At 32.9% G+C, this 17,217-nt stretch overlaps 2 protein-coding genes, 1 long non-coding RNA gene and 1 pseudogene across 3 annotated transcripts; 2 read left to right on the top strand and 2 right to left on the bottom strand.

The window, feature by feature from the left end:
* The first annotated feature begins 3,033 nt into the window (after positions 1–3,033).
* On the top strand, positions 3,034–5,764 carry LOC140976792 (uncharacterized). The gene is made up of 2 exons (XR_012175319.1): positions 3,034–3,266; positions 4,546–5,764. It is a non-coding gene; the product is annotated as an uncharacterized lncRNA (long non-coding RNA).
* A 2,173-nt stretch (positions 5,765–7,937) lies between these two features.
* LOC140976795 (septum-promoting GTP-binding protein 1-like) lies at positions 7,938–10,440 on the top strand. The gene is made up of 6 exons (XM_073441108.1): positions 7,938–8,403; positions 8,573–8,696; positions 8,786–8,882; positions 9,838–9,877; positions 10,037–10,120; positions 10,260–10,440. Exons 1-6 carry the CDS (start codon positions 8,104–8,106, stop codon positions 10,422–10,424), a joined length of 810 nt encoding a protein of 269 aa, XP_073297209.1. The 5' UTR covers positions 7,938–8,103; the 3' UTR covers positions 10,425–10,440.
* A 126-nt stretch (positions 10,441–10,566) lies between these two features.
* Positions 10,567–13,616, bottom strand: LOC140976794 (glucose-6-phosphate/phosphate translocator 1, chloroplastic-like; annotated as a pseudogene).
* A 1,349-nt stretch (positions 13,617–14,965) lies between these two features.
* On the bottom strand, positions 14,966–16,861 carry LOC140976796 (protein translation factor SUI1 homolog). Its single transcript, XM_073441109.1, has 5 exons — positions 16,757–16,861; positions 15,826–15,894; positions 15,467–15,672; positions 15,328–15,381; positions 14,966–15,191 (listed from the first exon to the last, which is right to left on the bottom strand). Exons 2-5 carry the CDS (start codon positions 15,860–15,862, stop codon positions 15,147–15,149), a joined length of 342 nt encoding a protein of 113 aa, XP_073297210.1. The 5' UTR covers positions 15,863–15,894; positions 16,757–16,861; the 3' UTR covers positions 14,966–15,146.
* Between the last annotated feature and the right edge of the window lie 356 nt (positions 16,862–17,217).

The raw sequence follows: 17,217 nt of genomic DNA on the forward strand, positions 1-17,217 counted from the left end.
CTTGAAATTTATTTCTACAGAAAATAAATTTGCATAATCATAAACCGAATTACTGAACATGTTTATAAAATATTTAAAATTACGAACTCCCACTGAAACTGAATATCTTTAATTGACCAAACACTCATACAAATAATGTGGACAAAAACTTTTTGGGTGATAGTCCCTTAATAATTGAATCCACAAGTATGGAGTTTGAAACGGAGTGATTTATAGATAAACATCCACTCTGAACTACTGCTTTAACCACTAGAAACTTGATTGGATGCAACATAACAATCCATAAAATCTACTGACACATAGTTTTTTTCATACTATTTTGGCATCTCATAAAATCAGAGTTAGTTCCAATACTTTACTCCTGAATTACTTAGATATCTTCCCAGCACTCATATCACATATGCAATATCTTGACATGTACAAACTTCAGCATACATCAGACTCCCCACTGCATGTGCATAGGGAATCTTCTACATTTTTTCACTCAAAATCATTTTTGGGCATTGTTTGAGACTAAATTTGTCTCACTTAGGCACATGGGTATCCGTTGGTTTACAGTCTTGTATCTCGTATAACTTGAGAACTTTCTCGATATAGCTTTTATAAGATAATCTAAGAATACCTCGAGAGCGATCTCGATGTATCTGGATACCCGATACAAAAGATGCATCACCAAGATCTTTCATCTCAAAATTCTTAACTGGAAATCTCTTGTCACGCAACAAATCTATATCGTTGATAGCAAGTAGGATGTCACCATCATATAAAACCACAAAAATATGCCCACTCTCACTGAACTTATGGTACACACAATCATCAACCAAATTTAGCTCAAAACCAAACGAAATGATCACTTGATGAAATTTGAAATATCATCGTTGAGATGTCTTATTGAGCTCATAAATGGATTTTTTTTATTTGCAAACCATATGATTTGTGTCTTTGGACACAAAATTTTCTTGCTGCACCATTTAAATTGTTTCATCAATGTCACCATTTAAAACGCAGTCTTCATATTCATCTGATGAAGCTCAAGATCGTAATGCGTCACCAAAGCCATTATAATCCTTAAAGAGTCTTTCGAAGAAACAAGAGATAAAGTCCTTTTATCATCAATGTCTTTTTTCTGTGTAAAGCCTTTAATGACAAGACGAACCTTATATCTTTCAACATTACCTTTTGAATCCCTTTTAGTTTTAAATATCCATTTGCAACCAAATGAGCTCCGTAACTTTAGGCAGTGTGACAAGATCTCATATAAATCGTTTCATCAATGTCACTATTTAGAAACACATTTTTACATTCATCTGATGAAGCTTAAGATCGAAATGTGTCACAAAAGCCACTATAATCCTTAAAGAGTCTTTTGAAGAAACCACAGAAAAAATTATCATTATTATCAATGTCTTCTCTGTGTCTAAAGCTTTTAGCGACAAGACAAATCTTATATCTTTCCGTGTACTCTATGATATTGTCCGATGTGAAAATTAACTTGGAGAAACTAGAGTAAGAAAAAAAAATTCACGACTGAAAATGTTGTTAGAGATGTTGCCAGCATTGGTGAAAATACCTCACAAGTGAACACATCACATGCATTTTATCATATTTTTATTATGTTTCATTACATTTTTAGGCATAGTTAGGTCATGCATATACATAAGTACTCTAAAAATTTTACTTTTACAATTCTAATACTTGTCTCGCATTCAATGAAAGTATGCACAACTCTAGGTTTAAATTATCTTTGTATAGACTTCATCTCGATCTATCGTGTTTTGTTATTTGTAACAGGCTGAACAAATGTGCTTTTCATTTCTGTATTGCTGAATCGGAGTGTGTGGTTAGCCCTTCAATTTCGTATATTGTTTCGGTGTCGGCTACCCAATCACTTGTATAATTTGAGCTATTTTTGTGAGAATTTACTTGGAATACTCGTGTGAGAATGAGGACATGACAGATTATTGATAAAAACAAGAAGTATCTTGTCTAGAGATTTAATTATTTGTCATATTTCTATTGTTTTCTTTTATTAACATTGTAATATGCATATGTGAATTTTATGGTGGAAGATGCTCAGTTATAAAAGAAGGTAAGCTGCCGAATCTACAAAGCATTCGATCGGCTCAATTCGATAGTCTTACTAGATAGACCCTGAGTATACCGATAGGCATGTGCTCAACTCTTAACTGAGGCATTGGCAAATTGGTCCTTCTTTGCAGCTATTGGTGTTAACGAACCAAACCGCTATCGAGCTTTCAAGAGCTCGACTCAATAGAAAGCTACTTCGAAATCGTTCGTTAAACTTATTAAGCCGAGCTCGAGTTTCAGGATGTTCGGCTCAGGTTCGCGAGCTCAAACTCAGCTAGTTTTTTGGGCTAGTTTTTAGGCTATGGATTTTTTAATATATTATTTTAAAAATTGTTTTAAGAATAAATATGCGTTTGGACAAATATTCTATAAAAATATTTTTATAATTAAAAATAATTAAGGTGTTTTGACAAACATTTTTTAAAATCTTTTAATTGTAATTTTATTTTTCTCATTTTTTTCGTTTGCAATTTATTATCCGTATAACCCTCGTTTTATTTTAAAAATATCAGAAAATATCTTTCGGTTATTCTTTAAAAATTATACTTGGAGAACAATTTTTTAAAATATATTTTCATAAAGTTTTTACAAGAATCTTGTCAGACACATACTTCAAATTTTTTTTTTACTAATAACATTTTTAAAATACCTGTACAAACAAAATTTAAATCACGTCCACCCAATCACATAACCGTGTAAATATATTATATCTCTTTTTGATTGTGTTTTTATTAGACAATATCAAAGATCTTATTGTTTGTATCTATTTTTGATTCAATATCAAAATATTGGTATAATGGTAGATCAGTGGATGGTGGTTAGTGATATGTTTTTGTAGTTATTTTTAAAAGATGAGTACTTTTTGGAAACAAAGATAAGTGATAAAATAAAATGTACTTTTTTTTTAATTATATTTCACATGAAACTTCATCAATCAACCAAACCCAAAAATGGGGCCCAATGTTGTCAAAGCAAGAGGTGTTGGGGGAGCCGAAACGCGAGAAACTATGTCGGATCTTGTTTCCACTTTCTTGAATTTGAAACAATAAAGTTCTCCAAACTCACCTACTTTAGTAAGAGTTGATTGATTTCATCATGGAGACAATACGACCCACGTCGGTGTTTTTTCCCCAAGATTTAACAAATCAAACTCATTTCGTACGAGCACTCATTTGTTGGTAAACTTCCGTTCTTAATCGTTATCAATTTCTTGATTTTTGAAATTGTTCATGATTCATTTGTTTTTTTGAATAATTATGTGTGTTATTAGATGCCATGTGTTAAATTCTTTGTTTAGTTATATTCTTAGAAAAACCAGAGTTGGGAATTGAAGTTTTTTTATTGAATATCCACCCATCCCAGTTTCTGCTGATACCTGGATTCTTGTTGATTTCTGGGCGGTTTTTGTGCTACGGTTGTATGATCAGCAATGTGTTAAGAATCGAATCGTGAAGAATTTTGGCAACTTCGAGGAGCCAATGCCTCCAGAAAATAAGGAAGATCTTAATTTTGTGGCAAATATCTAGTCCCATTTTCTGATGTTTATAGACCTAAACTATACATATCTGCAAATGAACTAGAAGCTCTAACACAAGGTGTTGGATCTCTCACTGACCCCTCTCCCATGAAAAAAAAATCTTTCTTCTAATATTTTGCTTTAATGACTGTTTATTATGTTGGGTTGAGAGTTTGGAGGTGGTTGGTTTTCGCCTTTGGTTATACATAATATTCTGTACCCAAGACCGCTTATTTATTTGTCTTAATGGAGCTCAAATGCTTGAACAGTTAGCTTTTCAATTTGGCGACTGACTTAATGAGTCCGGCCTGTCCTAGACCTTTTAGCAGTGAAGCATCTATTTTGTTAAGTAGGTGGCCTATGAAAGTTGATTATCCAACCATTATGTGCCAATGCAATAAACATCGAACGTTATTATATCACAGATTTGCAGATGTTAATCATCCTGCATTCACCTAGTTGCTTTTCAGTAATGAAGGGATTTAGTTGTTTTCATCTCTTATTGTCCTTCTTTTACGAATCGTCAAATTTCAATACGAATATATATTTGAACTGGGATGCTCCCTCTGACTTCCGTTGTGTCTGCCCTTGAGTAGATAGATGTACAGATTCGTTTAAGATATTAAGATAATGCTTGTTGAACAAAATGTTCTTGTTACTGTTAGGAATAATATAGAAGTTATTCTAATGAAACAATGGAAATATCTAAACGTATGTGGACCATCATACATATAATCACAATCGGAGAACTTAAATTCTAGGTTGTTTTATGTTATGCAACTGCATTTTATTTAGAGATACCTGTGCTGTTCGAATAGTATTTAGAGAAATGTAATATTGTTTAGGAGCACTTGTTGCATGACCCGCTGCTTTGGTGTAGGATCTTAAATTCATTGATTCAATATCTACTATAACTAACTGAAAAATGCGATTCGATGCAGGATCTTCCATTGATCGATTGAATAGCTAGTAGAACCAACTGAAAGATACACCATCTTCGATCATAGAAAATTTTGTACTGATTTTGTGCACTAGTTGCAGCATTATGGTACATACATTAGAAGCTATCAGGGGTGGGGGAGGATCCATTAAAATAGGAACAACTGGGACGATTGGTGCCCTTATGTCCCGAGAATTAGACTCTGCAAAACATGCTACCAAGGTGTCGGAGTTGTGCGCTTCTGTCTCTGTTCCAACTGGGGACTCGACTCCAAGAGAACCAAAATCCAAAACATCAAAAGATGAAGCAAACAGCAATGGCCCAAACATTGCTAAAAACCGTAAATGCCCTGAAAATGTTAGGAGGTCAAAGCTCAATTCTGGAGGTACACATCATATCCCAATGCTTACATCTTGTGATATTTCAATAGATGGAACCCCTATAAGAAAAAAGCCCGTCAAGAAAGGACCGAGCGTTGTTGAAATAGTGGACGTGAAATGTGGGAATCCCGACAGGACATGGGTGAATCCTATTACAAATCGTCTTAAGAAACTTAACTTCTCTAAATTATCTGATAACATGGTCTAAAGCTGCAGACTTTTTAAGATCAGCTTTCAGATTCCGGTACGTGAATCGTGAAAACCCACTCAGCTGGTTTCTTTCTGCTACTTCTACTGTAGAACACATCCTTGGCATGTTGCATTTGTTTCCTTTCTTTTTTTTAGTTGATGTATTGACAACTGATCCTATATTGAGTCCCGCAAACTCACACAAGGATGCAAAGTTCACAAGTTTACCTGATGATGGCATGTTGGAGCTGCTCGGACCATCTAATTCGAGCTGGGTAAAGTACTTAATTTCTTGCATGATTAGGGATGCAAACGTACCTCTGGTCCCAACAGCTGCTGCGATTGATGTTGCAGCCATTTTATCAGTAACCCTTGAGCCAACACCGTCAGATGTAAACTCTTTCTTCTGCATGTTAAATGGGAATGCAGATGCCGGTGGTTGAATAGAGGCCTTTTTCTTAGATTTGCTTGGAGTTTGAGACATATTTGTAAGGTCTTATTGCTTTTCTGTTTCGTGCAAATTCTTAACCTTATATTCTTGATCAAAAGTAGAGTCTTGAAAGTTAAAAAACAAGGCCTCAATTGGTGTGATGTGGTCACTGGATTCATGTGCATTCACTTGAAACCATTTAAATTGTTTGTCTTGTTCCATCTAATGCATTCACTTTTTTTTCTATCTTGCTCTTAAGTTTTGGTTGGTGGTTTTTATGGAGAATTATGAAATTGTTATAATGTCATTGTTGACCTATGAAGATGCAAGGGAAATTGAGGCAATGTGTGCTAATGGTTTTAAAATATTTTTCCATTCTTCAAAATGTTAAAGACTTGTGGCTCCAATATTTTTCGTGAAAAATCTTTTTTTTTTTTTTTCATATTTTTCCATCATAATTATTTTTCCATATTCTCAAAAAAATTCATTTATTATTATATTATATTATATTTTAGATAAAGTTGGATGGGTTTTTTGTTTGAATAATGCTATATGTACAACCAAATTTGTACAACAATTCTTAAAACAAAAAAAATTCAATACAAAAATTTCATTTATCAACATCTCATGATAAATTCAATAAAAATCTCACAATATAATAACAAAATCTTACGATTTAATTATTGTAAATATCGTTGTACGAATAACTTTATCATTATTGTTTTTGTTTTGTTTGTGGAATCTCTGGTTTGGTGGAGGAAGTTGAATGCTTTCAAGAGTTTGGACCTAAAGAGAGGTTCTATGGGTTGCCCTACATGCACATTCAATGACTGCAAATGAGATTGGTGGGAGATTATTAAAAAATAAAAAATGAAATCCGTTAATTAGAATTGGGTCGATAAAATCTGATTTCTCTATTAAAAAATTTAGAAATTTAAAAATTATATATTTTATTTATAATTCTTTTATATTGAAAATATTTATGAGTAGGCCTCTTGTGAGACGATCTCAGGAATATTTATCTGTGAGACGAGTCAACCCTATCGATATTCACAATAAAAAGTAATACTCTTAGCATAAAAACTAATATTTTTTCATGGATGACCCAAGTAAGAGATCCGTCTCACAAAATATGACCCGTGAGACCGTCTCACACAAGTTTTTGCCAACATTTATTTAGTAAATGGTTCATAATACAATATTATTTTATCATGTTTGCTGTTATTTAGTCCAATGTTTTATTTAATATAATAAGAAATAAATTTAAAAGTTGAATAGTGGAAAGTGTATATTATTTGCAAGTTGCAACAATTATTAAGCAATTCAAGAGCTTTACAAAATTATATGAGGTGCAATAACATATCTATGATAATGGTGTGATAATGGACATTCTAAAAAATAGCAACCAAAATTAACTTTTGAGCTTGACAAACCGGTTGTATCGGTATTGAACTTGTCAAACGAGTTGAACTGGTTCATAATTTTTTTAAAATTGCTTTTGATTTAATTTCTGTAAATATATGATTATTTGAATTTTAAATTTTATTAAAATATTATTGTAGAACTATTATAGCTTATCTGATTTTTTAAACATTGAAAATTATTATTTTTTTATTTATATCCACAATTAAGATATTTAGAATTTAAATATAGTATTTTTTATATTATATTATTATTTTATATGATATAGTAGTGTTATGGTCCGACCATAATGTTGAAAAAATTTGACCGATTGAATCGCTATTTTAAAGTGAAATGACTCGATCGCTGATCCGATTATAAAAACATCGCTTACTTGATTCAAATCTTATAGTCCTAAAAACATCATATGATTATTATATGTTGCATATATATAATATTTTTATTTTCCAAATAATTAATTTAATTATTATGTTATACAATATAAAGAATTTAAAATAACTAATTAATTATGATTTTTAAAATCTAAAATGTATGATATATGATTAAAAGTCTACATAAGATTTATTAACAAGTCGGCATAGAACAATCTATGAATGATATATGACATAGAGTGAAAAAAAAAAATTGTGTGAAAAACCATATCTAAGTCTTGTTATATATACACACAAAAACTCATATGAGACTGTTTTATATACTAATTTTGAGAGACGAATCTTCAATTCGACACGATTCGTGAAAAAATACTAATTTTTATGTCCAAAATATCACTATTATTTATAATAATAAATCTGATCAAATCGTTTTATGAATACAGATACGTGAGGTCGTTATTTACTATCATATAGACATGAGATACCAACAAAAACATTTCCAACTTGTAACCATTAGAAGACGAGTGAATGGAGCCGGCAAATTGAGCATACGATGATAGATGAGTGTCCATACTTTATTATTATTTTATATATTTGTATGTATCCAAAATGTATGATTTTATTCTCTGCTTTTCATCCAGGCTCAGCTCTGCCTTCACAGCTTCCCAGCCAGTTTGGTAAATTTCAAGAAGCCGGCAACTTTCAGTCATCGATCCACCCAACCCACAGGCTAGAAACCCCTTAAATCAGAACTGGACACCGGGAAGATGACGCAGCTCTGCCGGAAAATAGTGAAGGTCAACTTCCGGTGGAGACTATCGGATAAGGTCAAGGTTGTCCGGCGTTTCTTCAAGTTATTATGGCACAGAATCCTCGCCTGCTCAGCATGGCCACCTGCTTCTCCTCGTTACAAGAGGTTTTCTTCCAGAAGAAACTCCTCCCCGTCAACAATGGCGGCGGCGTTGGAGTTTCCCGGCACAACGTCGTGTAGCGGCGGTGATTCTGATTTAGTCTGCTTGAAGATTAGTCTGCTGGGTGATTGTCAGATTGGAAAAACAAGCTTTGCGGTAAAGATTCTTAATTTAAATGTAATTATTATTTATTCCTTCTTTTTTTATCAGTTCAAATATAATAATTTTAATAAAAGTATTATTCTTAACCGTAATTAATAAATTTCTTGATTTGCATGTGTTATTTAATGATTAATATTAAATTTTTTTATTTTGATTTTGTTAGATAAGGTATGTAGGAGATTTACAAGAACAGAGAAGTCTGCAAATGAAAGGTTTAAATTTGATGGACAAGACATTCGACATCGGAGGAGGAGCCAGGATCGCCTGCAAACTATGGGATGTCGGAGGTATGTATATATATATATATATATATCTTGTCCTAATATATTAATTTTAGTAAATTTAAGTTAAAATTGTTGAAAATATATTTGCCCAGGTGATAAGAAATCGTTGGATCAAGTCCCAATTGCCTGTAAAGATGCTGTGGCCATTTTGTTTATGTTTGATCTTACTAGTCGATGTACACTGAACAGGTAAATCTTATCTTATTTTGGTTCAAGTACTTCTAAGTACTAATATAAATAGTCCTATCATATCACTTGTTTTGTATAAGTATTATTTATCTCGATCAATCAAATTATTAATTATTTATTTCACATCAATCAAATCAATTAAATCAAACACTATGTTAACTATCATTTTCTATTTATTTTATTATTACAAAATATTACTTATCCTCATACTATATATCTCATACCATGAACCAAACGGTACCTTAAGGTACCATTTGATTCGCTATATTATTTATTTATATTTTTATCCATATTTTAATCCAATTTAATCTCATGTTTGATGTACCATATTATTTATCTATTTACCAATCATTTATCTCACATCAATCAAATCATTGAATTGAAATCACAATATTACCATTAATAAATAATATTATAAATATTTTATTAATATTTTCAAAAAAACAAAATAGTAATATCACATTATCTCAAATTTAATCAAATTAATCAATCAAATTAAACATTATTATATTAACTATCATTTTTATATATATTTTATTATTAAAAAATATTACATATCTCCATAATATTTATCTCACACTACGAACCAAAAACGATACTTTATTCTAAAAGACTTGTTCTCGGATGATCACTAGCTAATATTAAGAAAGGATCACCATAGTTCAAAAAATGGAGCGTATACAGTGGCGGAGCCGCATGAATAAATAGGCCCAATTTTTTTTAAAAAAACATTTATACGTAAATTCTATATAATTTTGGATTAATATGGTATTAGTTCGGATAGATCAATTTAAAATATTAAAAGACTCTAGAATTTAAAATTTTAATTTGAGTAGAACTATATTCCTGACTCCGCCAGACCGCCACTTAGTGTAAACAACAACATTGTATTCTAAATGATAAATTATTCATTTTTTATTATTAATTTATAGTATTAATTTGCTGTTGAATGCAGTATTATTGGATGGTACAGTGAGGCAAGAAGATGGAATAAGGTACCAAATTAAATTACTTTAACTTTTAATATTTACTTTCCATAAAGTTTAAGCTTCGAAGACATTTTATCGCTTTTTTACATATTATTGTAATAAAATTTTTTTTTTTTTTGAAATTGAGAAAGAATTAATTTAATATTTTTCTTTTTGCACATGCAGACTGCAATTCCTATATTAGTAGGAACGAAATTTGATGATTTTGTCCAAATGCCACCCGATATTCAATGGACCGTTATTACTCAGGTAATATTAACGAGATTATTTGTAGTATTTTTATATTATTATTATTTTTAAAATATCGACGAATATTTAATAATATATGTGAAATCCACTGTAAAATCAATAGACGTCACTTGAATTATTTGTAAAAAAAAAAATGCAGGCAAGAGCATATGCAAAAGCTACAAAAGCGACCCTTTTCTTTTCAAGCTCAACGCATAACATCAACGTAAACAAGATTTTCAAGTTCATCATGGCCAAGCTCTTTAACTTGCCCTGGACCCTTGAGAGAAATTTGACGATCGGCGAACCCATTATCGACTATTGAACGTCGATTTTTTCTCGCACCTAGAAAATATAAGTTCGATTAGCTTTGATTTTTTTGTAAATAGAATATAGGTTTATGAGAGAAAATTGGTCTGTAAACCTCAAGAAAAATATACATTCGCAAGTTGGAGGTTATATTTTGAAAAAAAAAATTAATTAAATCTTTATTTCCATGTAAAAAGTGAAGCCAGTCGTCCTTCGTTATTGTACCACCTTTCCTCTTCTCTGTTTTTGGTTAATAATACTGAATTCCCAATTTGAATGCCTTCATTTCTTCGCCTGTAGAAAAAAACAAAAGCCAAGAAAATTAACTATGTGAGTGGAATTCAATATTTCATACAGACAATAAACATAAATAATCTTTTCTAACACAGTTTGCTTGATTCTTAATCAGTAATTTGTATCATATTTTTCATTATAATCACAACCATTTGTCTGTGCGATTTATAATGGAGCCATATATATAACTTTACCTTATAAAATCTTTTAATATTTTAAATTGATCTACCTTTACTGATATCAAATTAATTCAAAATTATACAAAATGCCAATGAATGTGGCTGTACGATTACAAAGGAACTGAAAAGGAAGAAAGAAAAAAGGCGCAAAGGAACAGCATACAACACAAGAATCTGTAATATGAGGAAAATTAAGTACCTGTGAATATATAAAGGTTCCAAGAGTGGCTATTGCAGCTCCGAGAGCATTGACAGGTCGTATGGGCGTCTGGAAGATGATGATAGAGGAAACGATCACTGAAATACGTGTCATTGTGTTTCCGACGCTAAACGTCAACGGAGATATCTCATCCAGTGACATGTACGATACTTGATTGTAGAGGTGGTAGAATACGCTCTGAGCCACCATCCACCTACATATATACAACCAAGAAATGATCAATCAAGTAGTACTTGTAGTAAAGACTAAGCTTAGGAACCTACTCGATCGCCTCCCTTAACAAGATAGGAAGCCACAAGGCTGGATCAGAGCCACAATCAATCCATAGATAATCTAGTTCTTATTGGTGATCAGCCCGAATACGAAAACAAAACACAATGATAGGAGAAACTGATGATCACCCCGCACGATTAAAACGTTTTGCATAACTTTGCTCTTGATTAGGACTTAGAAATGCTCCCCTCTTGTTGTTAGTTAGATATTAATATTGCTTTTGCATTGATGCTATAATCTATGTTTGAGATTACATCACAAGAGATATATCATCAATAAATACATAATGAATAATTCTCTGTTTACGACAACAACGACGACTTGAGAATTATTTAAAGGAAAAGGTGTCACTCAATCCAGGTCACTTGTGTTTGATGCACGAGAGTAATTACATTAATGATCTGTATATATAATATATGTTGTCATTCATAAGTACTTGCACATGCATCCGGTCTCTATTATCCAAGAAAACAAATGAGAAGAGCTTAGGCAGAGGGTCAAGTGATTACCATATGATCTGAGGTCCGATTTGAGACATGGATTCTTTAAATCCAGCAGCCCACAACTGTGGTCCCTCCACAGCAATTGCGAATGGGGTAAGTATCAAGAGCGACAGCATCGATAAGCATGCGTAATAGTTCATCCCGTTTACGGACTTGCCTTTCATTCCTCTTTTGGAAAATATATTTCGGAAGACAAACGCCAAATTCGATATCATCGCGCCCATAAAACCTGATTTCGAAAGCAAACAAGCAAATTCTGTCAACCCACATCCAAGAAACTCGTGATTCAGTGTAAATTTCAGAAATATAAGGACCTTTTGATACAGAGGTTATAGAAGCATCAAGCACGTGACTTGGCAAGTATTGGTGTAAAGAAATACTCATTAACCGTTCAAAGTTAGATTATATTTATTAAAATGACAGTGACACACTTCTACCTTCACCTTTAACATTTTTAGAAGACTTGGGCAAAAAAGTTCGATCTGTTAGGCTCGCTCATGTTGTAGGAATTACCAGTCATGTTGAAGTTGAGCTCGGTGAGGGCGGAGAGGCCGCAACCACCGATGATGGGAAGAAGGGAGAAGTAGACGGTTGGTGGGAATGTTTCTCCCAAGAGGAACCTTGAGATCAAAACGCTGAAAGCAGGCTCACCACTTTTTATTATGTGAGTGAATGAAACTGCAACCTTTGACATACTTACAGTCGCAGCCACATGTCCAATTGTATGTGCAAGAGCAACCTAAGCACAAAAATCCAATATGAAAACAATACTAGAAAACAAGAACAACCCCAGAAACCAAAGCACACATAATATCAAACACAAATCAGAAAATTTGACAAAAATCCAAGAAACGAAGTAAACCCGAACCAAAAGATGAAGCAAAAGTTGTCAAAATTCTCACGGGGAAAAGGGTCTTCCAAAATTCAAGATCTGTCTTTGGGGCTTCAGCAATCCTCAGAGCCCAAGTGATGAGCATGATGAGTGAACCAACTGCCAAGGACAGCGTCGAAGTTAACCATGGAAATGGATACGCATTCAACACTTTCTTGTTATATATATATTGAAGATCACATTCAAACTCCACCATGTCGCGAAGTACACTCCGATCTTCACTTTCTTAGCCGCCTGCTCCGGAGATTTGCCTATGGACTCCGACCGATCGGCTTCATATGCCTCACACCTGATGAGAGATCGCTCCTTCTCGTCACGAACAGAAAAGGGATCAGCGTAGAGAGGTTTAGAAAGAGAAACATTTAAGCTCCGGCGAGTAGTTTCCGCCAGCGGAGAAGCAAAAGCCGGCGACCTGCTGGAGAGAATTTTTGTCCTATGTTGGACTAAATTTAACCCATGAATCGATAAAGTTGGCTGCTTGAAAGAAGAGATCATAGTGATATATGCAGAAGAATATCAAAAAAACTTCCCGGCGAAAATCACGGTGGGAGTTTGACCCGGGAAAAACTCGTTGATTTCAAAGAAACTAAATTCGTTAATATTTAGGCGAAAACTTGAAGATTTCTTGAAAAGCGCTAAAAGCCCAGAAAACATGCAACAAGCTACTTGTTTCTGCCTTGGAAAAGAACCTTAACAAAAATGTATGTCAGCAATTTAGTTATGGAATAGGACAAAATTTTACAACAACGCAATAATATAGGACTTTGTGAGTACCCAGAAATCAGAAGAGCAGGGCTTTACATGGAGATGGAGGGAACGAATGCGCGCAAACTGAATTGCCGTGGGAAAAAAGTTTTGGTTTTTTTTTTTTTTTTTTTTTTTTTTTTTTTTTTTTTTTTTTTTTTTTTTAAGTTGGTGCATTAGTTTGTTATAATTGGATAAAAAAAAATTCGAGGTTTTGAGTGCATTTGGTTTTCAAAAAATATTTGAAAAAAAAAATTGATTTTTAAATTCGGCTTTTAAAAATTATTTTAAAGTAAAAATTGTGTTAATTTGTTTTTTTTTTTTGATAAATAGATAAGAAACATTTTTTAAATTCATTAAAGCTCTTTAAAAGCTTACGATTTGGACTTTTGAAAAAACAATAATTTCAGCTTAAGTAATTATTTTTTAATGCAGTACTAGATGTGTGAACGAACAAAGCTGTTCAGAGTGGAGTATGGTTCGATAAAAAAAACTCGTTCGAGATCGTTTGTTAAGCTTATCGCGTCGAGATCGAAACTGATAGTGTTTGGTTGTGCTCGTTTACATCCCCAAGGACTACAAAGCTCATCCAAACACATACAAATTTTGTTTTTTAAACGTTGCATATGAGACACACTCTTTCAAAAATACAAAAAATGTAATAAAATTTAAAGTTAAATTTTTAAGTAATAAAAATCGAGAAATGTCTAAATTATCACGTTCATTATCCATCTATGGATCGAGTGACAAAGTCAATCACATCTTCTTTATCAAACTCTTCTTCCATGTTATCTCGTGCAAACTTATTTTCATCAAACTCTCTTAAAATTGGACCATTATTGTCTCACATATTGTAAGGTATCAATTGCTTTAGATAATTCAAAATTAGTTCAAGTGGTTTTCACAAAATCCAAGGTAATTTGTGATAGGGTAAAGTTTCTTTGTTGTACAAATATCTAATAGTAACCATCTTTCAAATTAGTCCATTTACGAAAATGAAATTTGGAGATCAAATTCATTAATTTTAAAAAATAAAAAGTAATTAAATCGACATACATACACATCTCCTTTCATTTTTTTTAGAATTAAATCAATTTATATTTAAATAAACTTGGTTCTTCAAATTATATACATCTTAGATCACAGAATCAAGCCTGCGCCTAACCACTTCTCTAGTAGAAGTAGCAGGATTTTTACATCTTAGATCACAGACTCGAGTCACATGATGTGCATGTACGTAAAATAAGTTGTGACAAGAACTATTAATCTCACAACACAAATATCAATAACAGCCATTGACCTCAGCACCAGATCAAGTTGCTATGGACATTAATCATTTAAGACAATTCCAAGCGAAGGGCATTAAATAAGCATGAAAATAAAGAACCTCGCACCACCCGTTTTCATCAAATTAAGTTCGAAGAACACAATAAGACATGGGAAAAAAGGTAGTAAAACATAATGCAGAAAGACCTTTGAATAACAAGCATCACTATTTTTCACATACACTGCAACCAAAAGCATCTTGCTAACATGACACAACACGTATAAGAGAAATATATGCGACTGACAATAGTATTACAGCACGGACACACGATAGCAAACAGCAAGATATAAAGATGGATAAAGCAGCTCAGAAACCATGAATCTTGATGTGCTCCTTCTTCACAATTCCAGCCTGTTTACCATAAATGGACTAAAATGAGGCAGATATTCATAGACATCCTTTAAATTAAGCTTTGTTTATGTTAAGTTATTTTGGTTCCATCCATGAGATGTAACGAGGGTGGGGAAAGAGGTGAACCATCAATCACCTGAACAAGAAAGGAAGAAACGTTTTTCCGTTGATCACCTTGAAGCTGAATAACCTTCACAAAAAAAGTCACGATCATAATTCAGAATCGAAGGAAGGGAAAATTTGTAGATTTCATCCAACTTTGTCAAAATGTATACCTGGCCTAGCTCAGGGTCCTGAACAACAGTTCCATTGCAGCAAAACTCCTTCTTAAGATCCTTGAGGATTTTGTTATAGCTGAACTCTTTCTTCAATCCTTGAACAGTTGTCAGGCTTTTACGACCATTACGTTGTTGTATACGAATATGAACGTAGTCCTTTGATCCAGCACCGGAATTCTCCGCATTTGCATCGGCAAAAGCATCTACAAAATAAGGTCGATGAATTCAAGTAAAGCGGCCACCTTAGTCAATTCCCAACATTCAAACTTCTTATTTAGATCTCCATGTTCAAAGCAAGATTAAGTAACAAAATACAGATAATAGTTTTCACAAAACACGTGCACCATAAAACATACCGAAGGTTGTTGGTATCTGGATGTCAAGATCAGACATGAAACTTGGTTGATGCGATGAAGGCAACAATCCTGGAATAAAATTATGTGTTCAGACAATCAGACCTGATTAAATAGCATAGCAAATATAAAATGAGCCACGTGAAGATATAACCAAGTTACGATACAAAAAGAATTTATCATGTCTAGGACTAGGAATGAAAGTGGAAAAAATCAAACTTTTGAGCAAATAATTAGTTTCTCGTAAACAACAAAAAAAGTTGGTATCCATGAGAACATGTCCAATTTATATGGGGTTAGAAAGTATGATGGTGCACAACTTTGTTCATTCGAACAATCTTGGTAGAGTGAAAAACATAGAAATGTAGAGTAAAAGATAACAATCAGGGGTTCCCTTTCAGCATATAATTAGTGCATGAACTAAATTATAAAGGTAAAAACCAAAAGCAGGCAATATCATGAAATTCATAAAAAAAGAACAAAGCGAAAAGGAGAAATAGACGAGGCCCGGGAGATTAATAGAGAGACAGAGCGATCCCAGGTCCTCACAAGCCAACAACAATGATCAAGAATCAGAAATCCTACATTTCAATAGCAGGAAATCCACAGGAAAACAAGCAAAAGGGTCATAAATTACAATACAATGAAAGAAAATTGCATAGAAACAAAAGAAAGTAACAACCGCAGAAGGGAAAAAAATTCCAGAGCCAACGGATGTCAACAGGACTCACAGACAACGAAATTCAAATCCGTATGAACGAGTATTAAACAAAGCAACAGCTCTAACAAGCCAAACAGCTTGATCAATTCGACAAAAACAAACGTGGAGAAAAAAAAATAAAAAATCAAACGGATCACCGAAGAACTAAGATGAATTGAAGAGATCTGATGCGATAGCTTGGATTGGAAAAAAAATTGAAACGAAGAAGCGTACCCGATCCGAGAACTAGGGTTCGATTTATGATCGACAGCGGAACCCTCGAATTCGGATAAGTCTGAATGGAACAAAATGTCAGCGCTTTCGCGGTAATTAATTAGAAACAGAAAGAAAACAAAAAGAGAATCAAAACCAAAATAATTAGAAAGCGTAACGCGATTTTTCAAATGTCCTCAAACGAACTTTCTTGTCAGATTTGAGTCAGAGTTTTAAAATATAAAATAAAATGTATTCCGTCCACAATTTCAATAATTGAGAATCTTTATATAATGAGAAATTTGGGAAAAAAAACCATTTTGGAGCTCAGTTCTCAATTCAGTAAAAATTTGTCTGCAAAACTGAGAGAAGGGTAAATATTTTTTAAACTCCCTATCCAATTTTTTATTCATTTTCTCCTATTATATTATATTTTTTTTATCTCAAATCTCATTCTCTCTCATACAACTCATTCTCACTTC

The sequence above is a fragment of the Primulina huaijiensis genome, chromosome 5 (genome assembly GCF_012295235.1).
Source record: "Primulina huaijiensis isolate GDHJ02 chromosome 5, ASM1229523v2, whole genome shotgun sequence".
Lineage (NCBI taxonomy): Eukaryota > Viridiplantae > Streptophyta > Magnoliopsida > Lamiales > Gesneriaceae > Primulina > Primulina huaijiensis.